The 17786-nt window shown below is 45.9% G+C and overlaps 4 protein-coding genes across 19 annotated transcripts in view; 2 read left to right on the top strand and 2 right to left on the bottom strand.

Annotated features, from left to right (window-relative positions):
- The window catches only part of crocc (ciliary rootlet coiled-coil, rootletin), a 36050-nt gene extending 25244 nt beyond the window's left edge, over positions 1-10806 (bottom strand). For 5 of the 13 annotated variants that reach the window (XR_015521444.1, XR_015521443.1, XR_015521448.1 and 2 more), the window contains exons 1-12: positions 7309-7528; positions 6978-7107; positions 5904-6040; positions 2862-3053; positions 2717-2776; positions 2533-2633; positions 1698-1863; positions 1464-1570; positions 1114-1344; positions 358-448; positions 195-281; positions 1-66 (exon numbers count right to left, since the gene is read on the bottom strand). The exon at positions 1-66 is cut by the window's left edge and continues 93 nt beyond it. Coding sequence is in view for 7 of the 13 variants with exons in the window: in XM_087303320.1 (XP_087159446.1) it covers positions 1-66; positions 195-281; positions 358-448; positions 1114-1344; positions 1464-1570; positions 1698-1863; positions 2533-2633; positions 2717-2776; positions 2862-3053; positions 5904-6040; positions 6978-7107; positions 7309-7359 (1419 nt within the window). In the remaining 6 variants the exon portion in view is untranslated. Of the gene's footprint in view, positions 67-194; positions 282-357; positions 449-1113; positions 1345-1463; positions 1571-1697; positions 1864-2532; positions 2634-2716; positions 2777-2861; positions 3054-5903; positions 6041-6977; positions 7108-7308; positions 7529-10360; positions 10497-10740 lie in introns of those variants that run through there. The other 8 variants (XR_015521446.1, XM_087303323.1, XM_087303321.1 and 5 more) reach the window with 3 other exon arrangements.
- zgc:112334 overlaps positions 1-17786 on the top strand; it is a gene marked incomplete at its 3' end in the record, with an annotated part of 817035 nt that overhangs the window by 201190 nt on the left and 598059 nt on the right.
- prkar2ab (protein kinase, cAMP-dependent, regulatory, type II, alpha, B) overlaps positions 1-17786 on the top strand; it is a 773085-nt gene that overhangs the window by 157242 nt on the left and 598057 nt on the right.
- necap2 (NECAP endocytosis associated 2) lies at positions 10926-16423 on the bottom strand. 4 transcript variants are annotated; one of them, NM_001243164.1, is given in 9 exon segments: positions 10926-11141; positions 11220-11743; positions 13908-13995; positions 14535-14685; positions 14831-14939; positions 15334-15415; positions 15503-15607; positions 15784-15884; positions 16299-16423. In NM_001243164.1, coding segments are annotated over 8 exon segments (783 nt in total). In that variant the 5' UTR covers positions 16400-16423; the 3' UTR covers positions 10926-11141; positions 11220-11697.

A 17786-nucleotide genomic window follows, 5' to 3' on the forward strand; every position in this document is an offset into this window, starting at 1 on the left:
GCGCAGCAGCGGCAGCAGACACTCCTCAGTGTGTGTGTCCACAGCCTCACTGGCAGAGCACAGCAGCTACACACACACACATTATAATCAGTGATGCAGTGACTTGCGCGTGTGTGTGTGTGTGTGTGTGTGTAATGTGGTGTGTATATGTGTTTGTGTAATGTGGTGTGTGTGTGTGTGTGTGTGTGTTGTACCTGTGTGATGTCTCTGAGTGTGGTCTGCAGTGCTGCAGTGTGTGTCCTCAGTGAATTAACTTCAGCCTCCTCAAGACTCTTCTGTTCCTGAACACACACACACACACATCTAATCAGTGATTGGTCTATTCAGGTGAGTGGGCGGTTCCTCACAGGTGTGTACCTGCAGTTTCCTGTTAAGTGTTGTGACTTCCTGTTCTCTGTCCTCCATGCGAGCTCTGAGGCGCTCCTGCTCTCGCACTGAGTCCACAAGCCTGAGAACACACACACACACACACACACACACACACACACACACACACACACACACACACACACACACATTTACATCATATACACACACCCACACAAACGGAGATCATACTGAGTGTGTGTGTGTGTGTGTGTGTGTGTGTGTGTGTGTGTGTATAGAGTATAGTGTGTTTGTTTATATAGTGTGTGTGTGTATATAGTGTGTGTGTGTGTGTATAGTGTGTATAGTGTGTGTGTGTGTGTATAGTGTATAGTGTGTTTGTGTGTATATAGTGTGTGTGTGTGTATAGTGTGTATAGTGTGTGTGTGTGTGTGTGTAGTGTATAGTGTGTGTGTGTGTGTGTATATAGTGTGTGTGTATAGTGTGTATAGTGTGTGTGTGTGTGTGTGTATAGTGTGTGTGTGTGTGTGTGTGTATAGTGTGTGTGTGTGTGTGTATAGTGTATAGTGTGTGTGTGTGTGTATAGTGTGTGTGTGTGTATAGTGTATAGTGTGTGTGTGTGTGTGTGTATAGTGTGTGTGTGTGTGTGTATAGTGTGTGTGTATAGTGTATAGTGTGTGTGTGTGTGTGTGTATAGTGTATAGTGTGTGCGTGTGTGTTTAGTGTGCGTGTACCGTGTGTGTGTTTAGTGTGTGTGTTTAGTGTGTGTGTTTAGTGTGTGTGTACCGTGTGTTGATCTCTGCCGTCTCGGCGTCTCTCCGGGTCTGCAGGTTGATCATCTCCGTCACCGTGTCTCTGAGCTGCTGCTCCAGCTGTGTCCGCACAGCCGTCTCTCTCTCCAGCAGCACTGCAGACCCGTCTCTCTCTCCACTGCGCAGCGCTGCACACACACTCACACACTGCAGCTGCACACTCTGGGACACACACGCCAGCTCGCCGCGCACCGCAGACAGCTCCCTGATACACACACACACTTCATTTACTCTACTACTCCTCTCTTTTATGATAACCACGTTCATTTGTTCTTGTGTGTGTGTGTGTGTGTGTGTGTGTGTGTGTGTGTGTCGTGTTCTGACCTGTCAGTGGCGCTCTTCAGCTCACAGGCGTGTCTGCGCAGATTCACCACCTGCCTCCAGAGTGCCAGCAGACGGCTGTGCTCACTGCTGAAGTAGCTGTGGAACGACTGAACACACACACACAAACACACGCACAGACACACACGCACACACGCACACACACACGCACACACACACACGTCACACTCTGGCTTTCTCCATTCAGCTCTTAGGGAAGCTGTAGGCCACACCCACCTCCTCCTCTCTCCTCCAATCAGACTCCTTCTGCTCCAGCTCTTCCCTCGCTTTGGTCCAATCAGCAGTGAGTCTGCGGATGTCCTGGCTGAGCGCCTCATTGGCCAGTCCGGCCTGTTCCAGCTGCTCACGTAGCATAGCATTAACGGCAGACAGAGCGCTACTCCTGTGAACACATAGACATGATCAGCACATGCTCAGGTGTACAGGTGTGCAGGTGTACAGGTGTGCAGGTGTGGAGGTGTGCAGGTGTGGAGGTGTTCAGGTGTGGAGGTGTACAGGTGTGGAGGTGTTCAGGTGTGCAGGTGTGGAGGTGTGCAGGTGTGGAGGTGTTCAGGTGTGGAGGTGTGGTGGTGTGCAGGTGTGGAGGTGTGCAGGTGTGCAGGTGTGGAGGTGTTCAGGTGTGGAGGTGTGGTGGTGTGCAGGTGTGGAGGTGTGCAGGTGTGCAGGTGTGGAGGTGTGCAGGTGTTCAGGTGTGGTGGTGTGCAGGTGTTCAGGTGTGGTGGTGTACAGGTGTGGAGGTGTTCAGGTGTGCAGGTGTGCAGGTGTGCAGGTGTTCAGGTGTGCAGGTGTGCAGGTGTGCAGGTGTGGAGGTGTGCAGGTGTGGGGGTGTTCAGGTGTGGAGGTGTTCAGGTGTGGAGGTGTGGTGGTGTGCAGGTGTGGAGGTGTGCAGGTGTGGAGGTGTGCAGGTGTGGAGGTGTGCAGGTGTGGGGGTGTTCAGGTGTGGAGGTGTTCAGGTGTGGAGGTGTGGTGGTGTGCAGGTGTTCAGGTGTGGTGGTGTGCAGGTGTTCAGGTGTGGTGGTGTGCAGGTGTGGAGGTGTACAGGTGTACAGACCTTTGCTGTTCCTCCTCCAGCCGGATGAGGGCGCTCTCCAGGTCACTGCTTGGCTCGTCCTCGTCGCGCCGGTGCCCATTACTGCTGCCGTCACAGCCCCCCTACAGCGACACCAGTGGAGGAAACATGAACTGCAGTGTGTTGATGTGTAAGGCAGGGTTGTGTGTTGTTACTGTATACTGACATTGGATTTCTCCAGCAGCGCCTGCTCAAGATCTCCACACTTCTTCTTGTACTGGAGAACCTGCACACACACACGCACACACACAGATGAAGAGTGAGTGTGAGCGTCCAGAGTGTGTGCTGATCTGAGGTCAGTGGTGCTCCACCTTGGCCTGTAGTTTCTGCACGAGCGCTGCCTGTCTCTGCTGGCCCTCCTGATAGGCCGTGAGTTTGCGTTTGTACGCCGCCTGCTCCTCCTCCAGACGCCGCCGCAGCTCCACATTCTGCTGCGCCAGACTGCCAGAGTCTGCAGCCTCACAGCCGTCTGCACCCGCATCCAGACGCAGAGCCTGCTCCAGCTGACACACACACACACGCACACACACACGCACACACACACACACGCACACACACGCACGCACACACACACACACGCACGCACACACACGCACACACACACGCACACACAAACACACACACACACACACAGCTGATAAGAAATCCATTTCTGCAGACATAAAACAAAATAACACCGACACACTGAAGGACAACACACACGTCTCCAGACTACATCACTTCAGAAGACCATAGCAACCACCTGCAACACAATAGCAACTATTCTAAACACGCTAGCAACTAAAATAAGACCTTGGTAACAAACCCAGTGTCCTCCTAACCACCGCTACCGACTTAGCAAATACCCAGAAGACCATAGCGCACATAAACCATCTTAGCAACCATTCTAATATACTAGCAACTGCCAACTACACATTAGCAACAGTTCTAAAGACCCTAGCAACTGTCATAACACCTCAGTAATAAACCCAGAAAACCACCCATCATCTTAGCAACTAAACAGAAGACCCTAGCAACCAGAAATATGCTCTTAGCAACCTGTCTAAAGACCCTAGCAACCACCCATAACACCTTAGCAACAATCACAAAAGAACCCAGCAACTACCCATAAGAATTTCAGAAGATCCTAGCAACCACCCATACTATCTTAGCAACAATTCCAAAGACCCTAGCAACCATCCGTACCATCTCAGCTACTGTTCTAATGATCCTAGCCACCCACACAAGACCTTAGCAACACAGACGGTCCTAGCAACCACATACCACCTTAGCAACTGTTTTAAAGACCCTAGCAACCACACATACCACCTTAGCTACAATTCTACAGACCCTAGCAACCACCCATACCATGTCAGCAACTGTTCTAATGATCCTAGCCACCCACACAAGACCTTAGCAACACAGACGGTCCTAGCAACCACATACCACCTTAGCAACTGTTTTAAAGACCCTAGCAACCACACATACCACCTTAGCAACTGTTCTAAAGACCCTAGCAACCACCATACCATCTCAGCAACTGTTCTAATGATCCTAGCCACCACACAAGACCTTAGCAACACAGAAGGCCCTGGCAACAGCACACACACCATCTTTGCCACACACCTAGCAACCGGAATGTGACGTTACTTCACTGCTGTATAACTGTAACTGTTCTGCTGTGTTGATACAGTCAGTGATTATGTGTGATCAGATCAGTCAGTGTTATCCGCACTCATGGCTATGAGCAGAGGTCGACGGTGAAGTGTTGTGCTGTGTGTGTGTTGCAGTGGTACTGTAGTGTTGTGTTGTGTGTGTGTTTCAGTAGTACTGTAGTGTTGTGTGTGTGTGTGTTTCAGTGGTACTGTAGTGTTGTGTGTGTGTGTGTTTCAGTGGTACTGTAGTGTTGTGTGTGTGTGTGTTTCAGTGGTACTGTAGTGTTGTGTGTGTGTGTGTTTCAGTGGTACTGTAGTGTTGTGTGTGTGTGTTTCAGTGGTACTGTAGTGTTGTTTGTGTGTTGCAGTGGTACTGTAGTGTTGTGTGTGTGTGTTTCAGTGGTACTGTAGTGTTGTGTGTGTGTGTGTTTCAGTGGTACTGTAGTGTTGTGTGTGTGTGTGTTTCAGTGGTACTGTAGTGTTGTGTGTGTGTGTGTTTCAGTGGTACTGTAGTGTTGTGTGTGTGTGTGTTTCAGTGGTACTGTAGTGTTGTGTGTGTGTGTGTTTCAGTGGTACTGTAGTGTTGTGTGTGTGTGTGTTTCAGTGGTACTGTAGTGTTGTGTGCTCTAAACCCTGCACAGGTGATCACGCTGCTTAATACAGCACAGCCGGCCCTCAGCGGCCCCAGAGCCACAGCCTGTTGACAGTCGCCATGACAACAGGCCACTTCACTTCATTCCACAGCCGTCACCACAGAGACACAGACAAAAGACGCAGAGTGTGTGTGTGTCTGTTTGAGAGTGTGTGTTTAACTGCAAGCATGTTTGAGAAAAACAGAATGAGTTTGAGTGTGTGCGTATTGGAGTTATTGTGTTTGTGTGTGTGTGTGAGATTGTGTGTGAGAGTCTTTGTGTTAGAGAGTGTGTGTGTGTGTGCATGTGTGTGAGTTTGTGTCTGAGAGTGTTTGTTTATTTGTGTGTGAGTTTTGGTATTTGAATGTATGTGTGTGATTGGCTCTGTATTGTGTGTGTGTGTGTGTGTGTGTGTGTGTAGGAGATTGTAAGTGTGTGCACTTTTGTGTGAGTGTTTTTGTGTGTGTTTGTGTCTATTTTTGTGTTTGAATGTGTGTGTAAATTAATTTATCTTCGTGTGTGTGTATTTTTGTGTTTGTGTGTGACTAAGTGAGAGTGTGTGTGTGTGCGTGCGTGAGTGTTTGATAGTGTGTGTGTGTGTGTGTGTGCATGTGTGTGTGTGTGTGTGTGTGTGTGAAACTGAATTTTTGTGGGTGCGTATTTGAGCGAGTATAAGAATTTGAGTAAGATTCTCTGTGTGTGTGTGTGTGTGTGTACAAGAGTGTTTGAGTGTGTGCACGTGTGTGTTTTTGTGGATGTAAACTTTAGTGAAATTGTGTGTGTGTGTGTGTGTTTGTGTGTACTTAAGAGTGTATGAGTATGTGTATTTCAGTAAGATTGTGTGTGAGAGTGTTTGTTAGTGTGTTTTTGTGTGTGTGTGTGTGTGTGTGAAAGAGTGAATTTTTGTGTCTGAGTGTGTGTGCGCGAGTATTTTTGTGTATGTAAATTTGAGTGAGATTATGTGTGTGTGTGTGTGTGTGTGTGTGTGTGTATTTTTTGCGAGTGTGTGAGTATGTGTATTTGAGTGAGATTGTGTGTGTGTGTGTGTGTGTGTGTGTGTGTGTGTGTGTGTGTGTGTGTGTCTCACTCTCTCGCTGACGGCGCTGTATTTGATGGCCAGCTCGTCCCGCTCTGCTCGACTGTGTGCCAGCAGATCCTCCACTCGACTCAACTCACTCTGGAGAAGATGATTCTCCTCCTGCAGAGACAGACCTGACGACATGACTGCACACACACGCGCACACACACACACACACACACACACACACAGCTGATGGTCAGTTGAGATGATTAGCTGTCAGTGTTTGCAGTTATACAGTGAATAATCTCTAAGTGTTCCACATAAACAGCTCCAGCTAACGTGTGTGTGTGTGTGTGTGTGTGTGTGTGTGTGTGAGAACATTCTGAGAAAGCTCTTAAACACTGTCAAACACACACAGGTGCATTCTTCAAGACTAAAGTGCTGAACACAGGTGGCAGTGCATGTGCATGTGCAGCAGTACCGCGGTGGTGATGAGCCGGAGCTAATCAGTTGTGGTGACTCTGGTTGCTATGGCAATACTACAACTAAAGTAATGTAAACAAATGAGCCAGTAGTGTAGTGTTCAACAGCTGTAGGGTACATTATACAGGAATACAGCACAGTTTACTGCGGTAAACACTGCAGTACACTACACTTCACTATAGTGAACACTGCAGTACACTACACTTCACTATAGTGAACACTGCAGTACACTACACTTCACTATAGTGAACACTGCAGTACACTACACTTCACTATAGTGAACACTGCAGTACACTACACTTCACTATAGTGAACACTGCAGTACACTACACTTCACTATAGTGAACACTGCAGTACACTACACTTCACTATAGTGAACACTGCAGTCTGCAGCAGTCATTTACACACAGCTGTAATACACAACCACAGCGCACACATATACAACAGTTGAGCTACAACACACACTATAGTCGCCTGATTATATGTGGAGATGTCAATAAATAAGGTTTTAGTGCAAACATCTAAAAAACGTTAAACAAACGTCCGGCAAATGTTTCCAGATCCATTGATGATGTATGAGTGGTGGTTTAGGGTGGGACATTATTATATACAGCAGATGCACTATGAACAGTACAGTAAAGTACAGTAGAGTCTCACCGGCGTCAGGACTCAGGTTTCGGGACACGATCTCGCGCACGCGCGCCGGTAAACTAACCGGAGCCTCATCTGGAGCAGAGCCTCGAACCGTCAGCCGCTTCTCCTCGGCCAGAACACTGTCCTCCAGCCTCTGAACACAAACAGAGAGAGACATACACAGGGTTATAATGTGTGTGTGTGTGTGTGTGTGTGTGCGCGCAGCAGATGGACGCGGCGGTGTCCGGTGTATATTTAGATCAGATCAGAACACACACCTGCGGAGTCTCAGAACTGCCCGATAACACCGAGAAAGCAGAATATATTAGCGAATAAGCAGAGAAGTGAAGCACACCTGAATCACAGCCTCGAGCTTGGACTCTCCCGCGGCTCCACACGCGCTCATGGCGGGATTACCAGAGTCATCAGAAACCGAGCAGACTAATTAACGGAGAAACCGGAGCGGACACACGGCAGAAAAGCGCGCTGCGGGGAAATCACGTGAACTCAGAAAGGCAGATTATAATCCCGTTATTCCGAGCCGTCCCGAACAGAGCCGCGACACTAAACACACTGAGGGGAGAGAGAGAGAGTATAGGGGGATATACACACACACACACGAGCAGAGAGAGAGAGAGAGAGAGAGAGAGAGAGAGAGAGAGAGAGAGAGAGAGAGAGAGAGAGAGAGAGAGAGAGAGAGAGAGAGAGAGAGAGAGCGCAGAAGCTTTAATGGGATTGGCTGAGATTATATGAGCAGGTGCTGGAGCAGCACACATTCTAAAGAGAATAAACTACTAATATTCACAATCAATCAATCAATCAATCAATCAATCAATCAATATGAGCAGTAAAATAAAGCTAAATGAAACGGTTAATTCAGCCCAAACTCAATCGTAACAAACCTGTTTGAGTTTCTGCTGTTGAACACAAAATGAGTTATTTAGAGAAATGTTGGAAACACTGATGTGCGTATGGGAGAGCATTAACTGTGGAAATCAGCTGTTGTTTTCTGACTCTTTAAAAAAGATCTCCAAACTGTGTCCAACAACAGAGAAACTCATCCAGCACCTGAGGGAGAGTACACCGTGAGTAAACGCATAACCCATAACTCCATAACCCACACTAGTGTCTGTTTTCATGTGCTCGTATATTAGTTACTAGTGCGTATTCATTGGTGTCTTTTAAAAAGTTACTATTCATTCATTCAATGTAGACTGTATCAAAGCAGCTTCACATAGAAGACTATACTGAACTGGAACAGTGTAGTTCAGTCCAGTTCAGTGTGGTTTAATAATCACTACTGAGAGTCCAAACACTGAAGAGCAAACCCATCCATGCGCATCTCTACAGATCCTGAACCATGCGAGCCAGTGGAGACAGCGGCGAGAGAAAAACTTCACCAATTGGTGATCGTGAAGAATTGAAAAAGCTGGAGAGAAACCAGACTCAGGGTATCACCATTTCTCCTCTGGCCAAGCGTCTTGAGCAGAGCTGCAGTCCAGGCGCCGCAGGCTGGAAGCTGGACCTCAGCATTAAGACACCAGTGCTTCCATTAGACACAGCTCCATTTATTGGAGACTAGTACTCATTAAACAGAAACAGATACTTATTTGAATAGCGACGAGTCGAGTTACTATTCTGTTGTAACTAACACATTTAAAATGTTCCCCTGGATTTCTGTGGGATGTCACTGAGATATGAGCAGGGCCAGACGGAATCTGCCGAGAATCTGTGGTAGAAAGCTGTGGAATTATTTTGGGAGTATCAGAACTAAAACCTTAATATGTGAAATTAAAAAAATGTTATCATTTACCCTGTATTTAATATTTAAAATGCAAATCCAACTAGATCCACTTTATTTGGTAAACAAACCCTGCTGAAAAATCCAGCTTAGGCTGGTTGGCTGGTTTTAGCTGGTCAACCAGCCTGGTTTAGAGGGGTTTTGGCCATTTCCAGCCTGGTCTTAGTTGGTCAGGCTGGGAGATGACCAGCTAAAACCAACTTGACCAGCCTTGCCAAGCAGGGAGTCCAGCCAAAACCAGCTATATCCAGCTTAAAATCAGGCTGGTCAAGCTGGTTTTAGCTGGATTTGGCTGGTCATTTTCCAGCCTGACCAGCTTAAGACCAGGCTGGAAATGGCTGGAAACCAGCCTGGAAGTGGCCAAAACCCCTCTAAAACCAGCCTGGTCGACCAGCTAAAACCAGCCAACCAGCCTAGGCTGGTTTAAGCTGGATTTTTCAGCAGGGTAAGCAAGTCTAAAAGTCAGAGAATATGACTGCACACCCTGCACTGCACATACATCAGAGGAACATTCTCACATTAGTCAATAATATTACTGAAATTAATTTAAAAACTGAATAAATATAGACTTACACACGTTTACTCCAGTAAATAAACAGAATCAATGACGGGCTGAACATCTGCTGAAATCTGCGCGCGCACACTCCGTGTGGGCCTGGATATGAGCTATTCAGTTTTGATTGTATTCCAGCTTGCACTAGAACATATTTACATGTACTGCTAGTTAATCACACTTATTAATGAATGAATGAACCTAATAAATAAGAACTAATGAGTAAGCACAAGTATATTTTTCATAAGCACTAGTACTGATGGATGAGTAACATGAGAATAGACAGCACGGGTTACTCATGACATGTCGATCAATACGGCTTGCCGTAGTAAATGGTAATTTTTAGGTGAACTTACACTTTAAACAGCAGCAGTGAAACAAATCAACACATTTCTCCAGCAATAATCACAAACACCTCGTGTTCTTGTGTATTAAAGTGTGAGAATATAATTTCTGGCGTTTGATTATATCAACAGTAGTAGGCTAATACTGCAGCTTATAGCGTCTGGCTATCCATCACCATGACAACAGTCCATCAACACACACACACACACACAGGAAATCCACACTGAAGGAACAAATAATCCGGTCAGAAGTTATGGATGTTACCTCTGGAAGTACTTTTGTTTGTTTGTTTGTTTGTTTGTATACAGCCCCAGCTGTGTTTAAGTGTAATTAATAGATGTAAACAGATTCGGAACAAAGCGAGTTGTGAACGCGCTGCTCGTGCGCGCCCCCTTCAGGCGGTACATAAATCTCTGACAGGAACTAGAACTCATTTACTGTTAGTCAAGAGGATCAGGAACAGCTGATATCTCCAACACTGGGTGTGTGTGTGTGTGTGTGTGTTCTCTTTAAACACAGTGTCTCATTAAACAGTGTCTGTGTCGTGTGTGTTAGTTACAAATCACTGAAAAATGCGCACAACTATTAGCTATTAACAACACACACACACACACACACTCGAGCCTCACGGAGACGCGACGCTAAATCACTAATATTGCTAATAAACACGTAATATGAATAACACAGAGATGAGCAGAGGACACTTACAGTTATTAGACATCATCACTCACTCCTCCATCATCATCTTCAGCTGCAGTCGCGCCCGGACACGGAGGAAATCCCGCGGGACTCACCGCATCAATCCCGCCTTAGATCCACATTAAATGCGGTTTAAACTCCGGATGGACGTGTTTGTGCGGTAGCGAGTGTGTGTGTGATGCTCAGTGTGGACTCTTTCCGGGGTCACAGCGACTTCCCGCGCATATAAAAGACCCCAAATCACGGATCGGGACTCGAGCCCGCATAAACACGGGGAGTCGAACCCACGAGCTCCTGTGTGTAACACAACACTAACACACCGCGACATCAAACACTAATGACTCAAATCTGCCTCATTAATAATTCATACAGTTTACAAACAAACTCACCTGACAAATCTGCAGCTCTCATCAGTCCTCACACCTGAAACTACAACAGACCCGGCGTGGAAACACACGCGCGCGCACGCACGCACGCACACACACACACACACACACACCTATGTTTAATAAGCTATATGCAAATGAGCACAACTCTTTATAAATAAAGAGTTTTCAAATAAGTAAGCAGTAGATCTGTATACCAAGAACAGGTTTATTGATCTATAAGCAGAGCTCTGTCCACTCTACAGGTGTTTGATGAAGGCACTTGAAGGAGAGATTCAGACAATATCAAGAATAAAACTCTAAATCACCACGAAGTAAAAGCATATAAAGTCTGGGGGAGTTAAAATATAGATATACATATAAACGCTGAAAATCATCTGCTGACACACACACACACACACACACACACACACACACACACACACACACACACACACGCACGCACGCACGCACGCACACACACACACGCACACACACACACAGCATAAGTCAGAGTCCTGATCTGATGGAGCGGCATCTGATCACATGACCGACGGTAAATAACAACACATGAGGACACGAGCGCTGCTTCAGACATCAACACACGCTAAACACACACCACTCAGATAAAGGAGGACATGAGAAGGGTCTGAGTGCTCAATACTTACACTCTGATGTGGAGTCAATAAGAGGAAGTCAGCGTAGGAACTTCCTGTAAACACTCTGACTCTCTTTATTCTGTTATTGGGGGCGGGGCTAGTGTGACCGGCCAATGGCAGACAGGGGAGATTATAGAGTCATTATAGTGAAGCGCTTCAGCAAACATGATGCTGATGTGTGTGTGTGTGTGTGTGTTGAGAGTCTACAGCAGCTGGAATGCAGTGATTTCTGAACGATTGCATAGAAAACATCTGTGGAAATACGGCGTCGTCACATTCACAGCTCCGCACGTTCCCTTTCTGAGCGTCCAGCGGCGAGACTTTAGAACTGAACCCATCCGGATCCAGAGCGAGAGTCCTGAGCAGACCTGACACACACACACACACACACACACACACACCTTTACTTTTTAAACTCCAGTCGTGTGTGTGTGTGTGTGTGTGTGTTCTGGCTTCATGTGTTCTGTTGAATGTAAACATCCTCAATGCTTTGGCAACACTCATGTAACGTCTGTCATCAAATGAAGCGAGCTGAACTCACCCACACCATCACACATGAACAATACACTGAATTAATCTTCCATTAGCGGCGTTTATAACGATAATCATTATCAATAACAGTCTAATAATAATAGAGATGTTGTGTGTTTCTGTTCCTGCTCTCTGTTGTTTATTTCTCGTGTATTGCACATGTCACTCAGCTGAGGATGCAGGTGGAGATAGTTTACACATGAGTAAAATGCTTTGAGGACACTGAAGACTAGAACCTGAAAACACAGAGATACAGACGCAGAGGTGTAGAGATAGAGACAGGTGGAGGGATGGATAGATGAAGAGGAAAACAGATAGATGAGTGGATGGATGAAGGGATGAATAGATACAAAGATAGATGGATGAATAGACAGACAGACGGACGGACGGATGGATTATCGTCCAATTTGTAATCTACCTTTCATATCTAAATTCCAGGAAAGTACTGTTGCTGTCTAACTCCAGTATTCTCTAGTTGATAATCATCTCTCGGACTCTTTTCAATCTGGTTTTCTCCTCCTCCACAGTACCGAGACCGCACTTGTAAAGGTATTGATGATCTATTGCTTTCTGGTGAGTCTGGCGTTGTCTATATTACTGCTCCTCGACCTCAGCTCTGCCTTTGATACGGTCTCTCGTGATTCACTCCTCTCACGTCTCTCTGATCAGGGTGTTTCTGGTACTGCTCTCTCATGGTTCTCTTCATATCTCTCAGATAGACATTTCTTCATCTCTGTTATGGGTTTTCAGTCGTCTGCTGTCCCCCTGAAGCGAGGTGTTCCCCAGGGTTCTGTTCTAGGCCCACTGTTCTCAATATACCTGATCCCTCTTGGTCTGCAAGGTCATGGTCTACACTGTCATCTTTATGCAGACGATACTCAACTTTACTCTGTTTGTACACTACCTCATCCGCCCACATTGACCATATCTCTGCTTGTGTGAGGGATATTAATGATCGGCTCACCTCAAATTCCCTGAAACTCAACATGGACAAAACTGAGATGATGTTTATTGGCCTCCAGCACTTACCAGCAGTATTTCCACCAGTTTCTCCTGTGAGATTGCTGGCTCGGTCATTAAAACATCTACTTCTGTAAGAAATGTAGGAGTAATCTTCGACTCCACACTCTCTTTTCAGTCTCAGATTAAATCCGTCACTAAATCTGCATTCTTTCATCGACGTCGCATTTCCCACCGCGTCCCTTCATCAGTAGCAGGATGCTGAGACTGTCCTCCATGCATTTGTCTCGTCACGCATCGACTACTGTAATGCTCTTCTCATCCGTCTGCCAGCCGGCCTCATCTCCAGATTACAGGATATTGAAGACTCTGCAGCTAGAATACTCACTCATACTCATACCAAACGTTCTGCTCACATAACCCCAGTCTCGTATGATCTCCACTGGCTCCCGGTTGCATACCGCATTAAACTCATAATTCTCCTCCTTCATTTAGATCCCTAAACAGCCTATCACCCTCCTATCTCTGCGACATGCTTGTCCTCTACACCCCGACTCGCTCTTTACGGTCCGCTGGTCTTCTCGCTGTCCCTCAGTACGGCCTCTCCTCAATGGGGGCAGATCATTTAGTGTTATTGCACCCAAACTCTGGAACTCTCCTCCACGCTCACTCCGCTCTGCTAATAACATCTCTGAATGCAGATCCTGACTAAACACGCACTTATCTTCTGAACGCTTCACTTCTGATCTGCCAAACGGACCGCTTCATCTGATCCCCCTCCCCTCTGCTCATTGCCTCTCAGGTCTTGTTTGTGTAACTCCAGTGTGTTATATTTGACTTCATGTGTGTTTGTTTATCTTTTTGTTGTGTTCCTTGTAAAGTGTCCTTGAGCTCTGGAAAGGCGCTTTATAAATAAACATTATTATTATTATTATAGATGATGGATGGATGAATAGACGGATGATGGATAGATGGATTTACGGACAGATAGATGGATAGTGTGTGCGTGCATGTGTGTGTGTGTGTGTGTGTTTTACTGACCCAGATCCTGCAGAAGTGAAATCACCCCACATGTCCTGAGAGGGTGGAGCCACAATGGGGGCGGAGTCTCCGAAGTCTAGTAGTGTGCCTGTAATGGGAGGAGCACAATGTTAGCCACGCCCACCAAAGGGGTTTGCACCGGCTGAGTTTCCACCCAAAGCTGGACTTCAGCTGCTCACACCAGTGTATGTGTGTGCGGAATTCTGGCGTGCGGCGCTGGGCAAGGGGGCGGGATTAAACAAGATGATCAGACATTAATAAAGCGAGCGCCTGCTCCATGCTTTACATTTCTGTCCAGACAGCTCATGTTCTGATCCTCCATTGGTCTCACGCAGTCTAGTGATGTAATTTCACAGGTCAGAGTTCACCAAGCTTCAACTGTGCACCGCAGCGACCTGCGAAACTCAACACATGACCCTGCGCCTCCGCTCTGACGCATTCACGTGTGTATGAGTGAAGACTATGGGGAGGAAAGCCCAGTGTGACCACAGCAGCAGCGCTTCAGCCAATGAGGAGACAGAAGAGCAGCACCTGATCAGTGTGGAGCGCAGCCACGCCTCTGTGCTGTGTGTGTGTGTGTGTGTGTGTGTGTGTGAGCAGTGTGATGTACATGATGTGAGTGCTGACCTGTGCTGGGTGGAGCGGGCGCTGTGGTGGTGGTGGTGTGTGCTGCGGGTGGAGGAAGCACAGCTCCAGCTTTCCCTGCGGGTGGAGGAGGAAGAAGACCAGCAGCAGCTCGAGAGCGCAGCGGACCACCAGACTCCTTCTTCTTCATGTTCTGACAGACAGATGATGATGATGATGATGAAGACTGATCACTATACTGTACATCAGGATTGTGTTCATATGTCCAGAGAATCAGCACTGTGCGTGTGCGTGTGTGTGTGTGTGTGTGCGTGTGTGTGATGATCAGCTCTCCTCACCCCTATGTTGATCTTGATGGTTTGACCCTCTTTGAAGCCCAGGTCCAGTTTGGGCACCGAGTCCTGCACGGCCTCCTGACGGGCCAGATCACTCTCCTGCTTCACCCACCTGCGGGCAACACACACACACACACACACACACACACACACGCGCACACACACACACACACGTACACACACACACACACATATATGCACACACGCGCACAAACACACACGCACACACACACACATGCACACACGCGCACACACACGCACACACGCGCACACACGCGCACACACACACACACACACACACACACACATATGCACACACGCGCACACACACACACATGCACACACGCGCACGCAGACACGCACGCACACACGCACACACACACGCACACACATCATGAGAATCAGCCTTGCAGGCCAGACACATAGTCTCTTTCTCACACACACACACACACACACACACACACACACACACTCACACACACACACACACACACACACACACTCACTTAAAGTGGTCCTGCAGAGCGACGTTGAAGTCGAAAGAGTCTCCGCGGTCTGCAAACCCGAGGCCGATAAAGGCATGCCGTCCTGAAACACACACACACATCAGCTAAACACACTTCCCTGAACAGCAGTGGAAGACACACACACACACACACACACACACACACCAACCGTTTCCATCCTCGATTCTGATGACGAAATACCGGCTGGAGTCGACCACGGCCTCCACCACACTGCTGGGGTACTGCTCCACTGCAGCCTGAGCAAACAGCTCACCTGACACACATACACACACACACACACACACACACACCAATATAGATGAAGAGCTGTGGCTGGCGGAGCATCATCAGCGTGAGAGAGCCCCTCATGACTGAAGAGCTTTGGGTGTATGACCACACACACAGGACAGTACACAGACAGCAGTGTGTGTGTGTGTGTGTGTGTGTTACCTGTGTTTCTGTCCTCTAGTTTAATGTAGGCTGTTTTCCCCTTGGCTATGATCTTCATTCGACCGCTCCACGCCGGCTCATCCAGCTTCCAGTCCGCAGCCCTGAAACATCATCAATAATCAACACAGACCAAGCATATCACACACACACACACACACACACACACACACACACACACACACTCACTCACACACACACACACACACACACACACACACACACACACACACACACACACACACACACACACACACACACACACTGAATCCCCCAGTTCTGCTGAATACTCTGGGTTCAGATGAGTGGCTCATTAATATTCATATTCCGCTCATTAATATTCACGAGTTCTGTCACGGACAGGTGATCGATCTGACTGACTGTCAGAATCAGCTGATCTGATCGAGAATTAATCGATGACAGTGGCGGTTATTCCGCGGTTTGGCAGACCTCAGTGTTGTTGTTGTGTGCTGCGGTAACGGCTCGTTAACCGGCGCTGCTGATCGGCGGGGGCTCACCGGTATCCGCGGTTCGAGCTTCTGGGCGGGATTCGGTAAACGTGAACTTCTGCCTTCACGCACAGCACCGACTCATACAGCGCGTTCCCATCCGCCATCATCACGGCAAAACAACCGACACGTCACTGCGCTTCCGCTTCCCTCTGCAGAGAGCGACGTAAAAGTCCCCCCGCGACTGCAACCAAAACACACACGCACAACACATGTAGCTCAAGTTGAGGGATGAAGCCTATTTCCCGTATTACATGTTTAATTTCCAGACCTTCCAAGAACCCAAATATGTCCACATATTGCTGAATAATGATATGGCCGCTGTTTATGGTTGGGATGTGATTAAATGTCTTGTTACAGTTATGAAGGAGATTAAGAAGCAGGAAATGTTGTGTGTATGAAACTGAAACACATTATTTTAAAGCGTCGCTGGATGTAAGTAATCTTTAAGAGAATAAGGCTTTGGACCGCACTTTTTAAGGACTCTTATTATTTATTTTGTAACCGGAGATATGTATTTGTTTCCTCTTTGCATAGTTCTCTATTTTCACTACTCATTTGTGTAAATTAGCGTATTTTGTTTTCCTATTATTACTGTTTGTTACTATTATTATTATACTTGTAATATGTGTGAATACTGACCTCTAATTATTTTATACTACGAAGTGTTTATAAAGATGAACACGCACACATCCTTACAGAATAAAAGTCCCGCGTTTAACAACATCATGGACGCGAGGTGAAAGATTGATGAAAATAAAGCATAACAAGTTACATATCAACATTAAAACGGATCATACCCAATCCTTGTGTTGTTTTTCTCCAGTGCTGGAGATGATGGACAGGATTTGGAAATCTCCCCATACTGACTGATTTACATCTTCCTTACATGTTGAAAATGCTAATTATGATTACTAAAATAACATGTGAACAGTCTACCTCATCCATTTAGTTTATTAATCAGATTACAGTTCTTTCGTTCATTAATAGTTATATTTCTACTGCAATCATCTACATTTAGCACACAAAAGGGAAATATACACATATTGGAGAACATTTCAGCAATAGCTAAAAGTTCATTTAGATTGTTGTAAAAATATTTAACTGTTAATTTAATTATATTTCACAATTATTTTAATATTTTCGCAAGTATTTAATTATATATATATATATATATATATATATATATATATAGTATTTAATTATATTTATAGTATTTATTTATATACATTACTTAATTATATATAGTATTTAATTAAATTATATATATATATATATATATATATATATATATATATATATATATGTATTTATATTTATATACACATGTATAGTTTTTATTTATATATATATATATATATATATATATATATATATATATATATATATATATATATATATATATATTAGTATTTAATTATAAATATCGTTTTATTTTTATATATAGTATTTAATTATTTAATTATTTAATTATATATATGTTTATATATATATATA

Source organism: Danio rerio, chromosome 22 (assembly GCF_052040795.2).
Source record: "Danio rerio strain M-AB ecotype USA chromosome 22, GRCz13ab, whole genome shotgun sequence".
In the NCBI taxonomy this organism is placed as follows: Eukaryota; Metazoa; Chordata; class Actinopteri; order Cypriniformes; family Danionidae; genus Danio; species Danio rerio.

What these genes read in the sequence shown, in the direction of transcription:
- necap2 (XM_087302723.1), bottom strand. Translation starts at nt 16,399, where the DNA reads ATGATGGCGGATGGGAACGCGCTGTATGAGTCGGTGCTGTGCGTGAAG. An exon ending in AGCTCGAACCGCGGATACCG is followed by an intron (nt 15,885 to 16,298) that starts GTGAGCCCCCGC and finishes ATGATGTTTCAG; the next exon opens with GGCTGCGGACTGGAAGCTGG. An exon ending in CCATCAAGATCAACATAGGG is followed by an intron (nt 14,686 to 14,830) that starts GTGAGGAGAGCT and finishes TCTGTCTGTCAG; the next exon opens with AACATGAAGAAGAAGGAGTC.